The sequence below is a fragment of the Gopherus flavomarginatus genome, chromosome 10 (assembly GCF_025201925.1).
Source record: "Gopherus flavomarginatus isolate rGopFla2 chromosome 10, rGopFla2.mat.asm, whole genome shotgun sequence".
Taxonomy (NCBI): Eukaryota; Metazoa; Chordata; order Testudines; family Testudinidae; genus Gopherus; species Gopherus flavomarginatus.
This window is the reverse complement of record NC_066626.1, coordinates 18,357,421-18,377,404: the sequence shown is the minus strand read 5'-3', so window position 1 is coordinate 18,377,404 and position 19,984 is coordinate 18,357,421. Positions and strand designations below refer to the sequence as shown.

Below are 19,984 nucleotides of genomic sequence, written 5' to 3'. Positions count from 1 at the left end.
TTGATGGTATGGTACTAATGTATATTTCTCTCTCCATTATCTTTTTCTGTCTTATTTTTATCACTTCATTTAATCCCTCTTTCTGTTTCCATGCTGAGAGTTTCCTTCCCATGCCTGTAGAGTATGTACTAGGAAGCTACTCTCGACCCCTGGATTATATAACTTTGGCTGCTTAGATATTTAAGAGCTGTTTACTGCACAGGAAACTTTTTAATGTCTCATTTATTCACTGAATGACTTTCTATTTTAACGATGATGGCTCTGAGAACTAAATGTGTATCCTGAAATATAAACAGTTTCAGTAATTCTATTCAAAGAAAAAGTATATTTAATACTTACAGAGAATGCTGCCATTGCCATGCTCCCGGAGACACATCTGACAAACTTGAAGTTTGTAAACTGAATAGAGATAGGGTAGGCCTCTCAGTTTGTAGTTGCTTTAAATTCTTTAAATTGCTTTACCAATACCTCCCAGGACTTTGAAGTTATATGGAGGGGTTAAGTGGAGCCAACCCTAAGCATGGGTTGGACCACTTTGCCTTTGAGAAAGACTTGCAGAGAGCCTGATCCTGGATGATGACTTTAGATCCCACTTGGTGCTCAGTCAGGTCTCCTTTGGCATCAGACCATGCCTTGGTCTTTTACCCTTTTCTGCCCTTTCTTACCACCACCACACTCCTCTGTAGCTGGAGAATCTCTATCTGCAAGTCCTGTACCCAGGCTTCTGTAGCCAGATAGACTGGAACTGAGTTAATTATATCCTTCCACACATTCATCGGTCTTCCCATCAGGCCTCATTGGGGGCAAAGGCTGTGGATTTGCATACCTAGCTCTGTTATGCATTGGTACCAGCAGTAATGCTTCATCCCACTTGCTGCCTATTTTTTTTTATTTTATTTTTTATGGTCCTGTTTATTCGCTCAACCTGTCCTGCTGCTGCCTGGGTGACATTGAAAGGGAACCTTTTGTTCTACATCCAGCTGGGTGCACACTTCTTTGGTGGGGAGGGATAGCTCAGTGGTTTAAGCATTGGCCTGCTAGACCTAGGGTTGTGAATTCAATCCTTGAGGTGGCCACTTGGGGAACTGGGGTAAAAATCTGAGGATTGGTCCTGCTTTGAGCAGGGGGTTAGATTAGATGAGGTCCCTTCTGACCCTAATATTCTATGACAACTAACCCCACAAATCAGCTCCTGTTGTCTCAGTTGATAACCTTAGCATCCCCCCTGCATCTGCAGAACACATTTCCCATCAATTGTTTCACTGTCATTAGGGCAATCACATATTTAGTGTGGATGTCCATTCCTCCCAATCTGAGAAAGCATTGAGAACTAGCACATATTTATTATCCCTTGGTGCTAAGGGCAACTCCCCAGTTCAGTTGATTTGATCTCCTTTCTATGAACTTCTGGGGACCCATCTCAGAAAAGCTTCTTTACTTTCTTTGATAGCTGGATTGTGTCTGGCACAAATAAGGAGCAGCTATAGATCCCTTTCCCGTTGTTGACAACCTGTCTTTGGCCTCTGCCTGTTTGGGGTGGGACCATTATAGCAGATCTGTTTGCATATTTTGTGGTGCAACCTATTTTTTGATTTTACATAAAGGAGTTCTTGCTTCATGATTAAATTTTGACTTACATTTATGTTTTGGCTGGAGACTTGCTCCCAAAGGAGTCCTAACTTCACATCCTGTTTTTGAATGTTTTGCAGCCACTCCGCTTTTTGCCTTATTGTGACTTGTTGCTGGCCTCAAGTGAAATCTGTTACAGGGATAGTTTTCCAAATGGTATCCCATGGCCAGGGCAGTCCTGTGTCTGCTGCATTATTGACGGCTAGGTCAACTGCCACATAGTACTGAATTTGACTTCCCTGTTATTGGTAACCTGATGTTTGTTCTGAGCCTGTTATGCCAGCATGAACACAGCTCCTCTGAATACATAATTCAAGTCCAGAACAATGGTAACATTAGAGTGAGATTTTTTTATCAGTACACTGATAACTCCGGCTAATTTTGTATACACAGCTGACTTACTTTTCTGATTGTACTGTAAAGTGTTTGACCATTTTGTTTTTTACTTTACTTTGATCATTGCTAATCTTTTTTGGTTTGTGTATATGGTAGCTACTGTCACCTGTTTATCTAATTTTTTTTTTAATTGTCAGCATGATTTTTTTTAAAGATTGGATGCCAGGTGCTAGAGGGGCTGTTTTTACATTTAGGCAGAATGTCTGTGTGCCTGGGTTCCCCTACCAGTCAGTAGCAAGTGGCACAGGATTGTGGGAGACACTAACCAGACAGCTGGTTTGGAGAGACTTTGATACCCTGGAAGTGGGGATTATATGGTGACCTAGCCAGAGGGCTAAGCAGGAAGAGGGAGTTCTCTGAGTCATAAAGAGAGAAAGAAGAGTCGCAGTGGGGGTAATGGATGGAAGAAGGTGCCAGACCGGGTGAGTGCTGATCCCCAGATGTACCTACAAAGGAGTACCCCCAGCATTGAGTGAACCACATGACAGGTTGTTTAATACAAGCTCCAATATAGCACAGCACTTAAGCGCATATGTAACTTTGTCAACGGGACTATTCACGAGCTTCAATTAAGCACAGGCTTAAGTGTTTTGCTGGATCAGGGCCTCACGCTGTTCCTCAGGGGCCATGCCGATTGCTTCCAGAATGCCAGCAGGTTTTGGGCAGTCTGTCTAGAGATTTCTATTGAAATAGGGCAGGTCTACACTAAAAAGGCTGCATCAGCTCAGCTGTGCCGCTGTAGCGTTATAATGCAGATGCTCCTACACCAACAGCAAAAAGTTCCCCCGTAGTTACTCCACCTCCCTGAGAGGCAGTAGCTACGTCAATGGGGGAAGCTCTTCCGCTGACAAAGGGTTGTCTGCATGAGGGGTTAGGTGGGTTTAACTGTCGCTCAGAGGTGAGGATTTTTCATACTGCTGAGTGAGTTATACTGATGTAGATCTGTCGTGTAGACTCAACCTTAGTCAACCATATGACTATACAATGTACTGGCAACAGGCTATTGGTGATATTACTGTATAGCTCTTATTAGAAGCACCTTGCTACAATGCTGGGATTCTTGCGTAGAAAAAAGCTTACAAATCTCAACTTGGCCTGACCCAAGGAGTCCCCATGAAGGGACTGTACTGTAGCCTGAGAGGTCAGGCTAAAACTGAATGTCTTGTTGCCTTTACTCTTGTTTTCTGTATTTAATCTTGTCCCTGGTACACCGATAACTGTACGCTCAGAAAACCTTGTAGTTTTATAGACTAGATTACAGACTTTCTAAAACTGTGAACTCACAACACTGTCCATGCAGAGTCACGGATCAGGACTCATGTTACTGTACATAACAGTCTTTTCAGATTCAAAGTACATCTGCTGCTGGTAAGGCTGGAGGGTGCTGCATGGCTCCCCCTCCTTTAGCCCATTGAACGCTCTGTATGACTCTCCACCAAAAGAGACAGGAACAGAAGTATGAGGCCCTTCCAAACTCAATGGAGAACAGGTTCCTTTGTCCCTACGACCCTAAGATGACGGGCTAGGAGTAGGGTAGCTTCCAGGCCTTGCCCTTGAGCCTGGGTGTATCTGCTTGGGTGGGTGGACTGGGCCAGAAGCATTCTTCTTCCTCTACCTCCCACAGTCCTATGCTGGGCTGCTTTTGGTGGCTACTACAGTTAACCTCATACTGAGGTGCATGGGGCTGTTCAGTTCTCTCAATTGTTTCAGGCTGGATGCAGACTTGGCCAGACATCTCTGAATTGGTTCCAACTGGGTCATATTTTCAAGCTGGGATAGAAACCACCCTGGCCTGTGGTGCCTATGGCTAGTTAATCCTGCCCTGCCCTGGATCAGTGCCTAGGTAACTCTGGCTGAGGCATAGTCCCTGGCTGAGGAGAGAGTGTGACAGGCACTGCCTCTTGGCTGGGAAGGGGATGTGGCTGATTCCTGTCATCACCTGGGTGCCCAGCTCTGCCTGCTCCATGCCTGATGGCTGAGGGGGCTCTGGCTGCTGCTCCCTGGTGATGCCCCCAGCGACATCTGGTGAAGGAACGAGGGCAGGAGCTCAGCTCAGTGCCACTCTAGTCCTAACTCCAAATCTCTGGCCAGGGGTGGGCTGGAGGATTATTATCTAAAGTACATCTCTGCAGTTGTCATCCTCTCTATGGGCCGAGTCCTGGATGTTTCGGTTTCTTGGTCAGCCTCCTGCACTGCGTTCTCAGTAAGGTGTCCCTGTACTCTCTTGTGTGGCTGCCTAGGCCTAAGCCCTGTGTTTGGTGTTGGGCACTTTGTGTTGGAAATAGCTATGCAATGCTGGGGGAGGGCAGGGAAAGATGAGCGGCAGCTTTTGGTTCAGAAGATGATACCATAGCCCAAGAACACAGGACAAGCCTCAGCATTCCCCTTAGTACACTTACAACAGCACACTGAGAGCACAATGGTTGCTAAAGCATTTTATTCATTGAGACGCTTCCAGACAAAAGGCGTCTTGATTCAGTAGAGATCAGTGGCACGTCTCAAAGAGCCGACTCTACCACTCATAGCGCCCCACTCGCTGAATCTCCTGTACTCCCCTGGCCTCAGCAGGTATTGGCGGCCTCTGTAATTTGGCAATTCGTAAAGGATCCAGTGCCCCTCCAGCACAGAACAAGAGAGCATCTCAGGGGAGCGTAACTGATCTATGACTTGCGGAGAGTCCTCGGTTAACTCTACCATGTTGCCTCTATGATCCTACTTCTCATAGATCTTTATCCTGTAGGTGCCCCTGTGCTGTGACAGAAAATGAGACAGGGTAATGGAGTGACCACAGCTGGCTGGCTGCGTGTGATCCTGGGCCCTGAGTCAGCCCTGTGCATTGCTCCAGTGATGCAAAAGACGCTTACAGCTGCCTCTGCTCCCCAGAGGAGAATTCCTGAATGCTGCAAAGGCAGCACATCCACCCATTTGAGTCAGAGCTATGCCAGCTGTGACTCCCACCCTTGGTGCAGGGAGCATGTCTGGGGTGGGGAAGAGGGAGCTCAACCAGACACAAGAGGGGACAGGACTTCAGTGTAAAATGCTGGCCAGTCCTCAGCCAGCACAGTGCTCCCATAAGCCTGGGGTTCTCAATCTTTCTTCTTCTGAGGCCCTGTGATGGAGTATGCTTGCCCTGTGCTGGTACTGAAAGGGTTAACTCTACTCTTTTGGCTGAGGAGGCGAACCTCAGCCCTGTTGGGCATGCTCTGGCTGGAAGTCAGGTATAAAAGGGAGCAGCCCAGCTCATTCGGGGCTGACTGCTGAGGAGGGAGTGCGCCCGCTGCAGTCTCCAGCCTGGGAACTGCTGAGGCCCCAGAAGGCAGAAGCTAGAGACGCCGAGATCCAGGCAAATGCCCAAGGTCCTGAAGACGCCCAAGGAGCAACAGAGCTGCCGAGAGCCGCACAGACTGAGGAGCCTATGGACTTCGGAGATTCCAGGATGACTCCAGCAGGGACAGGGTAGAAAGTAGTTCACGGGGACTAGGCATTGTACTGACTTGTGTCAGTGTGTTTTGGGTGGATTCCCTGCTGACTCAGTGGCCAACACACTTGCCACTTTTAGGGCTCTGAGCTGGGACCTGGTGAAGCAGGGAGAGCACGGACTCAGTCTCCTGAGCAACCGCCAGACCAAACAGCCCTACTGAAGATGCCATTTTACTGACTCTGGCTATTGAGCCATGCAGCCCCGCTGAACAGGGCAGCCCTGCTTACTCAGGCCACAAGGACACCCAGTCCTGAGAGAGGGAAGCCATATTGACTTTTATCCATAGGACAAGCTATCCCAAGACAAGGGATGATTGTATAGATTAAGCTGCAGGGCTATAATTACTCTCACCCCATCCCAAGAAGGGGGTGGGGTGTGCTTTCCCCACAAAAGGGCCCCCTAACATGCTGTGTAAACTCCACGGCCCCCTGTGCCACAATGACTGTTTTTCTGCATATAAAAACCAGGGCTGGCATTAGAGGGGAGCAAGCAGGGCAAGTATCCGGGGCCCTGCAAAGCTAAGTTGCTCTGGTTTCAGCTTCAGGCACAGGTGGTGGGGCCTGGACCGGCAGCAGGGCCGGCGCTTCCATTTAGACGACCTAGGTGATCGCCTAGGGCACCAGGATTTGGGAGGGCGGCATTTTGCCACGCTTGGCGGCAATTTGGCGGCGGGGGGTCCTTTCACACTCTGGGTCGTCGTCGGCAATTCTGTGGCGGGTCCTTCACTCGCTCCGGGACCCGCCACTGAAGTGCCCCAAAGACTGGGAGTGCGGAAGGACTCCCCTCGCCGCAGAATTGCCGCCAACGACCAGGAGCGTGGAAGGACCCCCGCTTAGGGTGCCAAAAACCCTAGCGCCGCTCCTGACCGGCGGGGCTTTGGCTTTTTGCCCTGGGCCCCAGTGAGTCTAATGCTAGAGGACTCCCTGGAAGTTGCTCAGACCTCTAGTTGAGAACTGCTGCCATAGGCTACACTACGTTCTGCTGGGGGGTGTTTCACGTTTCAGTAGCCCCAGAATCAAGGAGGCAGAAAAGTGACTTTGTTCTAAAGAGTCAAAGAAAATATTATGCCAAGTTCTCCCCTCATGTTGGTGTAACTCTCTGGGCCTCAGGGAGTTACTCCTTATTTTACACCAGCGAGAGAGGAGTGAGCCCAGTGTATCTCCAGATCCCCAGAAGTCACGGAAACATTTTCTCTTCTTAAATCAGAGCATGTTCTTGGTCACTGTCCATATTCTTAACCACAGGACAGCTGCACCCACGCCCAGAACAGGCAGAAGTGGTGGAAACTTTCTTATCCTATCCCTGTACAGTCCCCCCAGCTATCCTGGAGGGATGATGACTAGGAGGAAGAAAACAGTTCTTGTTTTCAGTCCTCAGTAGCTCAGCTGAAAATGATCAAGCAAGTGCCTTATGATGGTGGCTTGGGCAACACTGCCATTTTTTAAAAGCAAAATCGAACTCACAGGCGGGATCATCCGGCAGGACTTAATGGAGGTGCTGAAACCCTCAGACTGCATGTCAGGATAATCTCCCCGTTTCACAAAGAACTGCTGTCCCTGGAAGTTGGGACGTTCATAGAGCATGAAGCAGCCACTTTCCACGTGGACGGAGTTACAGCGGCTGAGCTGACTTTGCAAATCCAGCCGGTTGCTGCTGCACTCAACGGAGCGGCCTTGGAAGTTTCTGTCCTCGAAAAGGGTGATCTAGTGCGAGAAACAAATGGCAGAGTTTTCAGTAACATCCGATACAGTGTGACTGCATCCTGGCATTCCAATTTCTCTCCATCCAGCACGCCTGTTTTACCCATTCAGTAGCTCTGGGTTCAGAAGGAGTCTGGAACGTGCTCCTGAGAGACCATAGACTCATAGATTTAGGGTCAGAAGGGACCAATATGATCATCTAGTCTGACCTCCTGCACAAAGCAGGCCACAGAACCCTACCCATCCACTTCTATAACAAACCCCTAACCTATGTCCGAGTTATTGAAGTCTTCAAATTGTGGTTTGAAGACCTCAAGCTGCAGAGAATCCACCAGCAAGTGACCCATGCCCCACGCTGCAGAGGAAGGCAAAAAACCTCCAGGGCCTCTGCCAATCTGCCCCGGAGGAAAATTCCTTCCCGACCCCAAATATGGCAATCAGCTAAACCCTGAGCATGTGGGCAAGACTCACCAGCAGCACTCAGGAAAGAATTCTCTGCAGTAACTCAGATCCCATCCCATCCAACATCCCATCACAGACCACTGGGCATACTTACCTGCTGATAATCAAAGATCAATTGCCAAAATTAAGCTATCTCATCATACCATCCCTTCCATAAACTTATCAAGCTTAGTCTTAAAGCCAGATATGTCTTTTGCCCCCACTACTCCCCTTGGAAAGCTGTTCCAGAACTTCACTGCTCTAATGGTTAGAAACCTTCGCCTAATTTCAAGTCTAAACTTCCTAGTGTCCAGTTTATACCCATTTGTTCTTGTGTCTACATTGGTATTAAGCTTAAATAATTCCTCTCCCTCCCTAATATTAATCCCTCTGATATATTTATAAAGAGCAAGCATATCCCCCCTCAGCCTTCTTTTGGCTAGGCTAAACAAACCAAGCTCTTTGAGTCTCCTTTCATAAGGCATGTTTTCCATTCCTCGGATCATCCTAGGAGCCCGTCTCTGAACCTGTTCCAGTTTGAATTCATCCTTCTTAAACATGGGAGACCAGAACTGCACATAGTATTCCAGATGAGGTCTCACCAGTGCCTTATATAACGGTACTAACACCTCCTTATCTTTGCTGGAAATACCTCGCCTGATGCATCCTAAAACTGCATTAGCTTTTTTAATGACCATATCACATTGGCGGCTCATAGTCATCCTGTGATCAACCAATACTCCAAGGTCCTTCTCCTCCTGTGTTGCTTCCAACTGATGTGTCCCCAATGCATATCTAAAATTCTTATTATTAATCCCTAAGTGCATGACTTTGCACTTTCCACTATTAAATTTCATCCTATTACTATTACTCCAGTTTACAAGGTCATCCAGATCTTCCTTTATGACCAGCATGAGATAAGCAGGTATTCAGTAGGTGTGCAGCATCCATCTCCACCCGCAGCCACACAGGGCTGTTCTGAGTCCCCACATGTGGTCATGGTATGGTACTAATGTATATTTCTTTCTCCACTATCTTTTTCTGTTTTTTTCCCCCACTCTATTTAATCCATCTTTCTATCTCCCTGCTGGGAATTTCGTCCCTATGCCTGTAGAATATGTACTGGGCAGCTACTTTCTACCCCTGGATTATATAACTTTGGCTGCTTAGATATTCCAAAGCTCTTTACTGCACAGGTAAATTTTCAATGTCTCATTTATTCACTAAGCGACTTTATATTTTAACGATGATGGCTCTGAGAACTAAATGTGTGTCCTGAAATATAAAGGGTTTCAGTAATCCTATTTAAAGCAAAAATATATTCAATGCTTAAAGAGAATGCTGCTGGTGCCATGCTCCCGGAGACACATCTGACAAACTTGAAGTTTGTAAATTGAATAGAGATGGGGGTGGGCCTCTCAGTTTCTAGTTGCTTTAAATTCTTAAGTGAGGAGTATTAATTTATTAATACCTCCCAAGACTAAGAAGTATACAGAGGAGTCAAGTGGAGCCAACCCTAAGCACAGACCGTACGGCTTTACCTTTGGGAAAGGCTTGCAGAGAGCCTGATCCTGGATGATGACTTTAGATCCCACTTGGTGCTCAGTCAGGTCACCTTTGACATCAAACCATGCCTTGGTCTTTTACACTTTCCTGTCCTTTCTTACCACCACCACACTCCTCTGTAGCTGGAGAATCTCCATCTGCAAGTCCTGTACCCAGGCTTCTGACAGGGCTTTTGTAGCCAGATAGGCTGGAACTGGTCTTCCCATCTCTTCACACACTCACTCGTCTTCCCATCAGGCCTCATTGGGGTAAAAGTAGGGTTGCCAGGGGTGCGGTTTTTTGACAGGAACATCTGGTCGAAAAGGGATTCTGGCAGCTCCGGTGAGCACCACTGACTGGCCTGGTAAAAGTCTGGGCGGCAGCACAACAGGGCTAAGAGAGGATCTCTGCCTGACCTGGTTCTGCGCTGCTCCCAGAAGCGGCAGGCATATCCCTGCGGACTCTAGGCACAGGTGCAATCAGGGAAGCTTCACGCAGGAACCACGGCCAATGGGAGCTGTGGGGGTGGCACCTGCAGGCACAGATAGCGTGTACCATGCAGAGCCACTTGGCTGCACCTCCGCCTAGGGGCTGGACGTGCCGGTCTCTTCAGGGAGCAGCGCAGAGCCAGGGAGCAGGAAGCCTGCCTTAGCCCCGCTGCACTGCTGACCAGGAGCCGTCTGATGTAAGCACCACCTGACAAAGCCCATACCTTGAACCCCCTCCTGCATGCCAACCCTGTGCTCCAAGTTGGAACCCTTTCTTGCACCCTAACTCCCTCCCAGCCCCTGAACCTCTGCTCCAGGTCAGAACCCCCTCCCACACCCCAGCCCTGAGCCCCCTCCTGCACCCAAACTGCCCCCGGGAGCCTGCACCCCAAACTCCCTCTCGCACCCCAAACTCCTGCCCCAGCCCTGACCACCCTCCCAGAGACCGCACCCCCTCCCATACCCCAATCCCCTGCCCCAGCCCTGAGCCCGTTCCCGCAATCCAAACCCCTTCACCCCTGCCCGGAGCTTCCTCCTTCACCCCAAACCCTTCATCCCGAGACCCACCCCAGAGCCTGCACCCTCAACTGGAGCCTTCACCTCCTTCTGCACCCCAACCTCCTGCCCCAGCCAGGAGCCCCCTCCCTCACCCTGAACCCCTCATTTCTGGCCCAACCTTGGAGCCCAAACCCACAGCTGGAGCCTTCACCCACTCTGACACTCCAGCCCCCTCTGCAGCCGCTCCACTTTTTGCCTGACTGCAATTGTTGCTGGCCTGAAGTGAAATCTGTTACAGGGATAGCTTTCCAAATGGTATCCCATGGCCAGGGCGGGCCTGTGTCTGCTGCATTATTGACTGCTAGGATAAGTATCTGGGTGTTCGTTTGTTTTTTCCTGTTAGCTAGGGACACTTTTTGTGTGTGTGCCTTAATCTGAAGCCTGTCCACTTTGTTAAACTGTTTAGCAAGATTATTTAGCATTTTCCACATAGTGCTGAATTTGATTTCCCCATTATTGGTAACCTGGTATTTGTTCTGTGCCCATTATGCCAGCATTTGCACAGCTCCTCTGAATACATAATTCAAGTCCAGAACGGTGGTAAGCTTAGAGTGAGTGAGGCTACGTCTACACTACAGGATAAATTCGAATTAGCTTAATCCGATTTTATAAAACAGATATTATAAAGTCGATTGTGCGCGTCCACACTAGGCACATTAATTCGGTGGGGTGCGTCCGTGGTCCGGGGCTAGCGTCGATTTCTGGAGCGGTGCACTGTGGGTAGCTACTGTAAAATAATGAGGCCAATAACGTCGATTTGCGTCCACACTAACCCTAATCCGATATAGTAATATCGATTTTAGCGTTACTCCTCTCGTTTTGTAGGAGTACAGAAATCGATTTAAAGAGCCCTTTAAATCGATATAAAGAGCAGTGTAGTGTGGACGGGTGCAGCGTTAAATCGATTTAACGCTGTTAAAATTGGTTTAACAGCATAGTGCAGACCAGGCCAGAGATTCTTTTTATCAGTACACTGATAACTTCTGCTAATTTTGCATACACAGCTGAGTTACTTTTCTGGTTGTACAATAAAGTGTTTGACCATTTTGTTTTTTACTTTGATTGCTGCTAGCCTTTTCTGGTTTGTGTATATGGTGGCTACTGTTTTCTGTATACTTAATACGTTTTAGAAAGTATTTGCAGGCATGCATTTTTTTAAAGATTGGATGCCAGGTGCTAGAGGGGCTATTTTTACATTTAGGCAGAATGTCTGTGTGTCTGGGTTCCCCTACCAGCCATTGGCAAGTGGCACAGGCTTGTGGGAGACACCAACTGGACAGCTGGTCTGGAGAGACTTTGATACCCTGGAAGTGGGGACTGTATGGTGACCTAGCCAAAGGGCCAAGCATGATGTGGGAGCACCCTGAGTCATCAAGGCAGAAAGAAGGATAAATGATGGAAGGGAGTGCCAGATCGGGTGAGTGCTGATCCTCAGATGTAGCCACAAAGAGGTACCCCCAGTGCTGAGTGAACCCCATGACAGGCTGTTTAACACAAGCTCCAGTACAGCCCAGCACTTAAGCACGTATGTAATTTTGTTAATGGGACTCTTCTGGTGCTTCAGTTAAGCACAGGTTAAGTGTTTTACTGGATCAGGGCCCCACGCTGTCCCCCAGAGGTCATGCCGATTGCTTCCAGAATGCCAGCAGATTTTGGGCAGTCTGTCTAGAGATTTCTATTGAAATAGGGCAGGTCTGCACTAAAAATTCTGCACAGCTCAGCTGTGCCTCTGTAGGGTTGTAATACAGGAGCTCCTACACCAACAGTAAAGTGTTCTCCCATCGGCGTAGTTACTCCACCTCCCTGAGAGGCGGTAGCTATGTCAAGGGGAGAAGCTCTCCTGCCGACATAGCGCTGTCTGCACGAGGGGTTAGGTGGATATAACTGTGTCGCTTAGCGGTGAGGATTTTTCACACAAGTGCATGGGGCTGTTCAATCCTCTTAGAGCTATTGTTTCAGGCTGGCTGCAGACTTGGGCAGACATCTCTGCGCTGGTTTCACCTGGGTCATGTTTTCATGCTTACACGCCCCTGGACAGAGACTTCAGCTTTCATTATACACTGGAAGTGCCAGTATAATCAGATAATTCCAGGAATGAGGGCCCTCGACCCAGGCCTGCAGTGCCTATGGCTAGTTAATTCAGCATTGCCCTAGATCAGTGCTCAGGTAACTGGCCGGAGACTTGGCCCCTGGCTGGTGGGAGGTCTGTGGCTGGCAGGTCAGGGTGACCAGATATCCCGATTTTATAGGGAGAGTCCCAATATTTGGGGCTTTTTCCTATATAGGTTCCTATTACCACTCCCTCACCCTCGTCCCGATTTTTCACACTTGCTATCTGGTCACCCTACTGGCAGGCACTGTCCCTCAGCTGAGAGAGGGATGTGGCTGATTCCTGCCATCACCTGGGTGTCCAGCTCTGTGGCTGGGGGGTCTGGCTGCTGCTCGCTGGAGATGCTCCCAGGGCCTTCTGGGTGAGGCCTGCACAGCCCTGGAGGTGCTCCTGTACTCCCTTGTGTGGCTGTCTAGGCCGGAGTCCTGTGTTTCGCATTAGGCACTTTGTGTTGGAAGTAGCTATGCAATGCTGGCGGAGGGCAGGTAAAGATGAGGGGCAGCTTTTGGTTCAGAAGATGGTACTGTAACCCCTTTGGGATTTAGAGAGCATGGCCCCTTTAAATCTTTTTCCTAGAGGGGATGGCTCCAGGGGGCTCTCTGGAGTTGGGAGAGAGAGAGAGGCAGCAGCCCGCAGGCCCTGGCAAAGGAAGCAGCAGAGAACCTGCCAGAAGCCTGGGAAGGACAGGGCGGCCGATCGGGGACAGCCCAGGACAGGAGCCAGGAGGAGCACTGTGCCGGGGGGAATCGCCCGAGAAGGACAGGCCGGAGCTGGACCCTGGATCACGGCTGCCCAGAGCTACATGGGGCTGTGAGTACTGGGGCTTGTGACTCTGCATTGGGAACTAGGAGGGAAGTTGTAGCTAGTTAAGTGGGGAGATGGTCGCTCTGTGTGGCTTTGGAGAGAGCGGCAGAAGAGAGCACTGGAGAGGTTTGTTGGGGGAAAGTTCACTGGCGCCGAAGACGACCAGGAACACCCAAGACTCACCACCGGACTGGAACTTTGCTCAGGACTCCTGAACTCTGTGTGCAGACACATTGCTCAGTGTCTGTCCTTCCAGACTGTGCTACTACTGGGCCCTTGGGGCCTTGGCTTGGACGCAGCCCTGTTTTACCCTCCCCTATATTTCCTCTTGTTGTTTTTCTCCTCTCATCCCTCTGTAAATAAATACCTCCCTTTGTTATATCCATTGTGCTTTTCCTGTGGGTGTGTGTGTTCACTCTGGGGGGTTTGGAACAGGTGCCCCTGCGGTGGAGGGGATTTCTGCTGCTGCATTCCTACGCATGCCTTCTCTTGGCCAGAGCTGCCTGCAGAGCAGACTCCATCTTGGCCACGAGGGCACTAAAGTTACAATACCGTAGCCCAAGAACACAGAACAAGCCTTAGTACACTTACAACAGCACGCTGAGAGCACAATGGTTGCTTAAGCATTTTATTCATTGAGACCCTTCCAGGAGAAAGGCATATTGATTCATTAGAGATCAGGGGCACGTCGCAAAGAGCCGACTTTGCCACTCATAGCGCCCCATTCGCTGAATATCCTGTACTCTCCTGGCCTCAGCAGGTATTGGCGGCCTCTGTAATTCGGCAATTCGTAAAGGATCCAGTACCCCTCCAGCACAGAACAAGACAGCATCTTGGGGGAGCGTAGCTGGTCCATGACTCTTGGAGAGTCTTCAGTTAACTCGACCATGTTGCCTCTGTGATCCTCCTTGTCATAGATCTTTATCCTGTAGGTGCCCCTGTGCTGTGACAGAAAATGAGACAGGGTACTAGAGTGACTGCAGCAGGCTGGCTGTGTGTGATCCTGGGCCCTGAGTCAGCACTGTGCACTGCTCCAGTGATGCAAATGGTGCTTAAAGCTGCCTCTGCTCCCCACAGAAGGGGAATCCTTGAATGCTGCAAAGGCAGCACATCCACCCATTAGACTCAGACCTACACCAGCTACCTTGGTGCAGGGGGCATGTCTGGGGAAGGGCGGAGGGAGCCCATCCAGGTGCAAGAGGGTAATGGGTACACTGTGGCCAATCCTTAGCCAGCACAGTGCTCCCATAGCTACAGTAGGTTCAGACTGTTTCCAGCTTCAGTGGCCCGAGGATCAAGGAAAGAGAAAAGCAACTTTGTTCTAAAGAGTCACCGAAAATATTGGGCCCAATTCTCCTCTCACACTGGTGTAACTCTGTGGGCATCCATGAGTTACTCCTTATTTTACACCAGTGTGAGGAGAGTGTGCTCAGTGTATCTATAAATTGCTAGAAATTACTATCATTTTGAGCTGAGGAAAGAAAATGTATGTTGCCATTTACTGTCCATAGGCTTAACCACAGAATAGCAGCATGCCTTGAACAGGCAGGAGTGGTGGAAGGTGTCCTATCTTATCCCTGCAATGTCCCCCCAGCCATCCTGGAGGGACTACCTCTATAAGAAAGAAAACAATTCTCACTTTCAGTCTTGGGTATCTCTGCTGAAAATGATCAAGCAAGTGCCTTATGACAGTGGTTTGGGCAATTTTGCCATTTAAAAAAAAAAAGAGAGAGAAGCAAAATCAAACTCACAGATGGGATCATCCGGCAGGACTTACTGGAGGTGCTGAAACCCTCAGACTGCATGTCAGGATAATCCCCCTGTTTCAGAAAGAACGGCTGTCCCTGGAAGTTGGGACGTTCATAGAGCATGAAGCAGCCACTTTCCACGCGGACGGAGTTACAGCGGCTGAGCTGACTTTGCAAATCCGGCCGGTCGCTGCTGCACTCAATGGAGTGGCCCTCATAGACTCATAGACTGTAGGACTGGAAGGGACCTCGAGAGGTCATCGAGTCCAGTCCCCTGCCCTCACGGCAGGACCAAACACTGTCTAGACCATCCCTAATAGACATTTATCTAACCTACTCTTAAATATCTCCAGAGATGGAGATTCCACAACTTCCCTAGGCAATCTATTCCAGTGTTTAACTACCCTGACAGTTAGGAACTTTTTCCTAATGTCCAATCTAAATCTCCCTTGCTGCAGTTTAAGCCCATTGCTTCTTGTTCTATCATTGGAGGCTAAGGTGAACAAGTTTTCTCCCTCCTCCTGATGACACCCTTTTAGGTACCTGAAAACTGCTATCATGTCCCCTCTCAGTCTTCTCTTTTCCAAACTAAACAAACACAGTTCCTTCAGCCTTCCTTCATAGGTCATGTTCTCAAGACCTTTAATCATTCTTGTTGCTCTTCTCTGGACCCTCTCCAATTTCTCCACATCTTTCTTGAAATGCGGTGCCCAGAACTGGACACAATACTCCAGTTGAGGCCTAACCAGCACAGAGTAAAGCGGAAGAATGACTTCTCGTGTCTTGTTTACAACACACCTGTTAATGCATCCCAGAATCATGTTTGCTTTTTTTGCAACAGTATCACACTGTTGACTCATATTAAGCTTGTGGTCCACTATGACCCCTAGATCTCTTTCTGCCATACTCCTTCCTAGACAGTCTCTTCCCATTCTGTATGTGTGAAACTGATTGTTCCTTCCTAAGTGGAGCACTTTGCATTTATCTTTATTGAACTTCATCCTGTTTACCTCAGACCATTTCTCCAATTTGTCCAGATCATTTTGAATTTTGACCCTGTCCTCCAAAGCAGTTGCAATCCCTCCCAGTTTGGTATCATCCTCAAACTTAATAAGCGTACTTTCTATGCCAACATCTAAATCGTTGATGAAGATATTGAACAGAACCGGTCCCAAAACAGACCCCTGCGGAACCCCACTTGTTATACCTTTCCAGCAGGATTGGGAGCCATTAACAACTACTCTCTGAGTACGGTTATCCAGCCAGTTACGCACCCACCTTATAGTATCCCCATCTAAATTGTACTTTCCTAGCTTATCTATAAGAATATCATGCGAGACTGTATCAAATGCCTTACTAAAGTCTAGGTATATCACATCCACCGCTTCTCCCTTATCCACAAGGCTCGTTATCCTATCAAAGTACGCTATCAGATTAGTTTGACACGATTTGTTCTTTACAAATCCATGCTGGCTATTCCCTATCACCTTACCACCTTCCAAGTGTTTGCAGATGATTTCTTTGATTACCTGCTCCATTCCCTGGCACAGAAGTTAAACTAACTGGTCTGTAATTTCCTAGGTTGTTTTTATTTCCCTTTTTATAGATGGGCACTATATTTGCCCCCTTCCAGTCTTCTGGAATCTCCCCCGTCTCCCATGATTTCCCAAAGATAATAGCTAGAGACTCAGATACCTCTTCTATTAACTCCTTGAGTATTCTAGGATGCATTTCATCAGGCCCTGGTGACTTGCAGGCATCTAACTTTTCTAAGTGATTTTTTACTTGCTCTTTCCTTATTTTCTCTTCTAAACCTACCCTCTTCCCGTAAGCATTCACTATACTAGACATTCCTTCAGACTTCTCAGTGAAGACCGAAACAAAGAAGTCATTAAGCATCTCTGCCATTTCCAAGTCTCCCGTTACTGTTTCCCCCTCCTCATTGAGCAGTGGGCCTACCCTGTCCTTAGTCTTCCTCTTGCTTCTAATGTACTGATAAAAAGTCTTCTTGTTTCCCTTTATTCCCATAGCTAGTTTGAGTTCATTTTGTGCCTTTGCTTTTCTAATCTTGCCTCTGCATTCGTGTGTTATTTGCCTATATTCATCCTTCGTGATCTGACCTAGTTTCCACTTTTTATATGACGCCTTTTTATTTTGTAGGTCACGCAAGATCTCAAGGGTAAGCCAAGGTGGTCTTTTGCCACATTTTCTATCTTTCCTAACCATCGGAATAACTTGCTTTTGGGCCCTTAATAGCGTCCCTGTCATAACCTTAGTCCCAGATTTGGACCTTAGCGTCCAAAATATGGGGGTTAGCATGAAAACCTCCAAGCTTAGTTACCAGCTTGGACCTGGTACCTGCTGCCACCACCCAACAAATTAGAGTGTTTTGGGGCACTCTGGTCCCCCTGAAAAACCTTCCCTGGGGACCCCAAGACCCAAATCCCTTGAGTCTCAAAACAGAGGGAAATAATCCTTTTTCCCTTCCCCCTCCAGGTGCTCCTGGAGAGATACACAGACACAAGCTCTGTGAATCCAAACAGAGTGATTCCCCCTCTCTGTTCCCAATCCTGGAAACAAAAAGTACTTTCCTATTCCCCCAGAGGGAATGCAAAATCAGGCTAGCAAATTCAACACACAGATCTCCCCGATTTCTTCCTCCCACCAATTCCCTGGTGAGTACAGACTCAATTTTCCTGAAGTAAAGAAAAACTCCAACAGGTCTTAAAAGAAAGCTTTATATAAAAAGAAAGAAAAATACATACAAATGGTCTCTCTGTATTAAGATGATACAATACAGGGTCAATTGCTTAAAAGAATATTGAATAAACAGCCTTATTCAAAAAGAATACAAATCAAAGCACTCCAGCACTTATATTCATGCAAATACCAAAGAAAAGAAACCATATAACTTACTATCTGATCTCTTTGTCCTTACACTTAGAAACAGAAGATTAGAAAGTAGAACTACTTCTCCAAAGCTCAGAGAAAGCAGGCAGGCAGAAAACAAAGACTCCGACACAAACTTCCCTCCACCCAGAGTTGAAAAAATCCGGTTTCCTGATTGGTCCTCTGGTCAGGTGCTTCAGGTGGAAGAGACATTAACCCTTAGCTATCTGTTTATGACAGTCCCTTTGAAAAACTGCCAACTTTCCTCAGTTGTTTTTCCCCTCAGTCTTAATTCCCATGGGACCTTGCCTATCAGCTCTCTGAGCTTACCAAAATCCGCCTTCCTGAAATCCATTGTCTCTATTCTGCTGTACTCCCTTCTATCCTTCCTTAGAATTGCAAATTCTATGATTTCATGATCACTTTCACCCAAGCTTCCTTCTACTTTCAAATTCTCAACAAGTTCCTCCCTATTTGTTAAAATCAAGTCTAGAACAGCTTCCCCCCAGTAGCTTTTTCAACTTTCTGAAATAAAAAGTTGTCTGCAATGCAGTCCAGGAACTTATTGGATAGTCTGTGCCCCGCGGTGTTATTTTCCCAACATATATCTGGATAGTTGAAGTCCCCCATCACCACCAAATCTTGGGCTTTGGATGATTTTGTTAGTTGTTTGAAAAAAGCCTCATCCACCTCTTCCGCCTGATTAGGTGGCCTGTAGTAGACTCCCAGCACGACATCACCTGTGTTTTTTACCCCTTTTAGCCTAACCCAGAGACTCTCCACCCTTCCGTCTCCTATGTCCATCTCCACCTCAGTCCAAGTGTGTACATTTTTAATATATAAGGCAACACCTCCTCCCTTTTTCCCCTGTCTATCCTTCCTGAGCAAACTATACCCATCCACATCAACATTCCAGTCGTGTGTATTATCCCACCAAGTTTCAGTAATGCCAATAATGTCATAGTTGTATTTATTTATTAGCACTTCCAGTTCTTCCTGCTTATTACCCATACTTCTTGCATTTGTATAAAGGCATCTAAGATACTGGTTTGATCTTGCCTCCCAGCTTTGCCCTGACCCTCCTTCCTCTCTGCCATTATAGCCCGTGCTCCCTCCTGTTTCCAATCCATCTCCCAGGTCTTGTTCCCCACTTACCTGTGGGCCCTGGAAGTTTCTGTCCTCAAAAAGGATGATCTAGTGCGATAAACAAATGGCAAAGTTTTCAGTAACATCCTATGCAATGTGACTGCATCCTGGTATTCCAATTTCTCTCCATCCACCATGCTAAGCCTGAAGTGTCTAGGCCTTGCATTCTACTCATAGTGATGATAAATTGATATACTCCTGTGACTTCAGTGGGACTGATCCTCATTTACATGAGTGTAAGTAAGAGCACAATCAGGTTCTGTTTGTTTAATATACAGGGGTTAATACAGATGCTAACTCCGCTATCTCTGCATTCTTGAATTTCCTCTCCTAGAGGTATATTTCAGGAGTAACTCCTTTAATATTAACAGACTAAAGGTTGGTCTACACTACTGTGGTAAATCCATCTAAGTTGCGCAAGTTCAGGTACATGAATAACGTAACTGATTTTGACGAAGTTAGATCCACTTACCACAGTGGTTACACTGTGCTTTGTCTTCCCTTACTCTTCTCCGGGAAGTGGAGTACACAAATTGATGGGAGAGTGCTCTCCCCTCGATTTAGCATGTCTTCAACAGACCTGCTAAATCAACAGTCACTGCATCGATTGCAGCCGTGCTGATCTATCGGTAAGTGTAGACATGCCCTAAGGTGATGTCTACAGTATAGCTCATGTCAGCTGTGAATATTCCACACCCCTGAGTGACATAACTTACAAAGACATAAGTGTTTGTGTGCACAGCACTGTCCCACCAAGAGAGCTTATGCTGCTCATGGAAGTGGTTCGCTCACCCATCGGCATGCAGCGTCTCTACCAGACGCACTGCGGTGGCACAGCCATATTGGTACAGCTGCACTGCTGTACGTATAGACATACCCTAACTCTGGAATAACTGAGAGAATCAGGTCCCTGGCATCAGACTTGCATACTGAACAATCCAGTCCAGACAGGTTTCTCTTACCTTTCCCATTGTAGCTGGATTCAGGCTGCAAGCCATAGTATTCCAGCAGGGTAACTGTCTTTTTATACCTCACAACCAGTGCTAAGT

At 47.7% G+C, this 19,984-nt stretch overlaps 3 protein-coding genes across 3 annotated transcripts in view; all 3 read right to left on the bottom strand.

Annotated features, from left to right (window-relative positions):
* Positions 1-19,984, bottom strand: part of LOC127030148 (gamma-crystallin B-like) — a 91,936-nt gene that overhangs the window by 36,889 nt on the left and 35,063 nt on the right. The gene's annotated exons all lie outside the window — the stretch shown is intronic.
* LOC127030170 (gamma-crystallin B-like) lies at positions 4,501-7,450 on the bottom strand. Its single transcript, XM_050916237.1, is given in 3 exon segments — positions 4,501-4,776; positions 6,970-7,209; positions 7,442-7,450. Coding segments are annotated over 3 exon segments (525 nt in total).
* Positions 13,784-19,906, bottom strand: LOC127030044 (gamma-crystallin B-like). Its single transcript, XM_050915955.1, has 3 exons — positions 19,898-19,906; positions 14,904-15,113; positions 13,784-14,095 (listed from the first exon to the last, which is right to left on the bottom strand). Exons 1-3 carry the CDS (start codon positions 19,904-19,906, stop codon positions 13,823-13,825), a joined length of 492 nt encoding a protein of 163 aa, XP_050771912.1. The 3' UTR covers positions 13,784-13,822.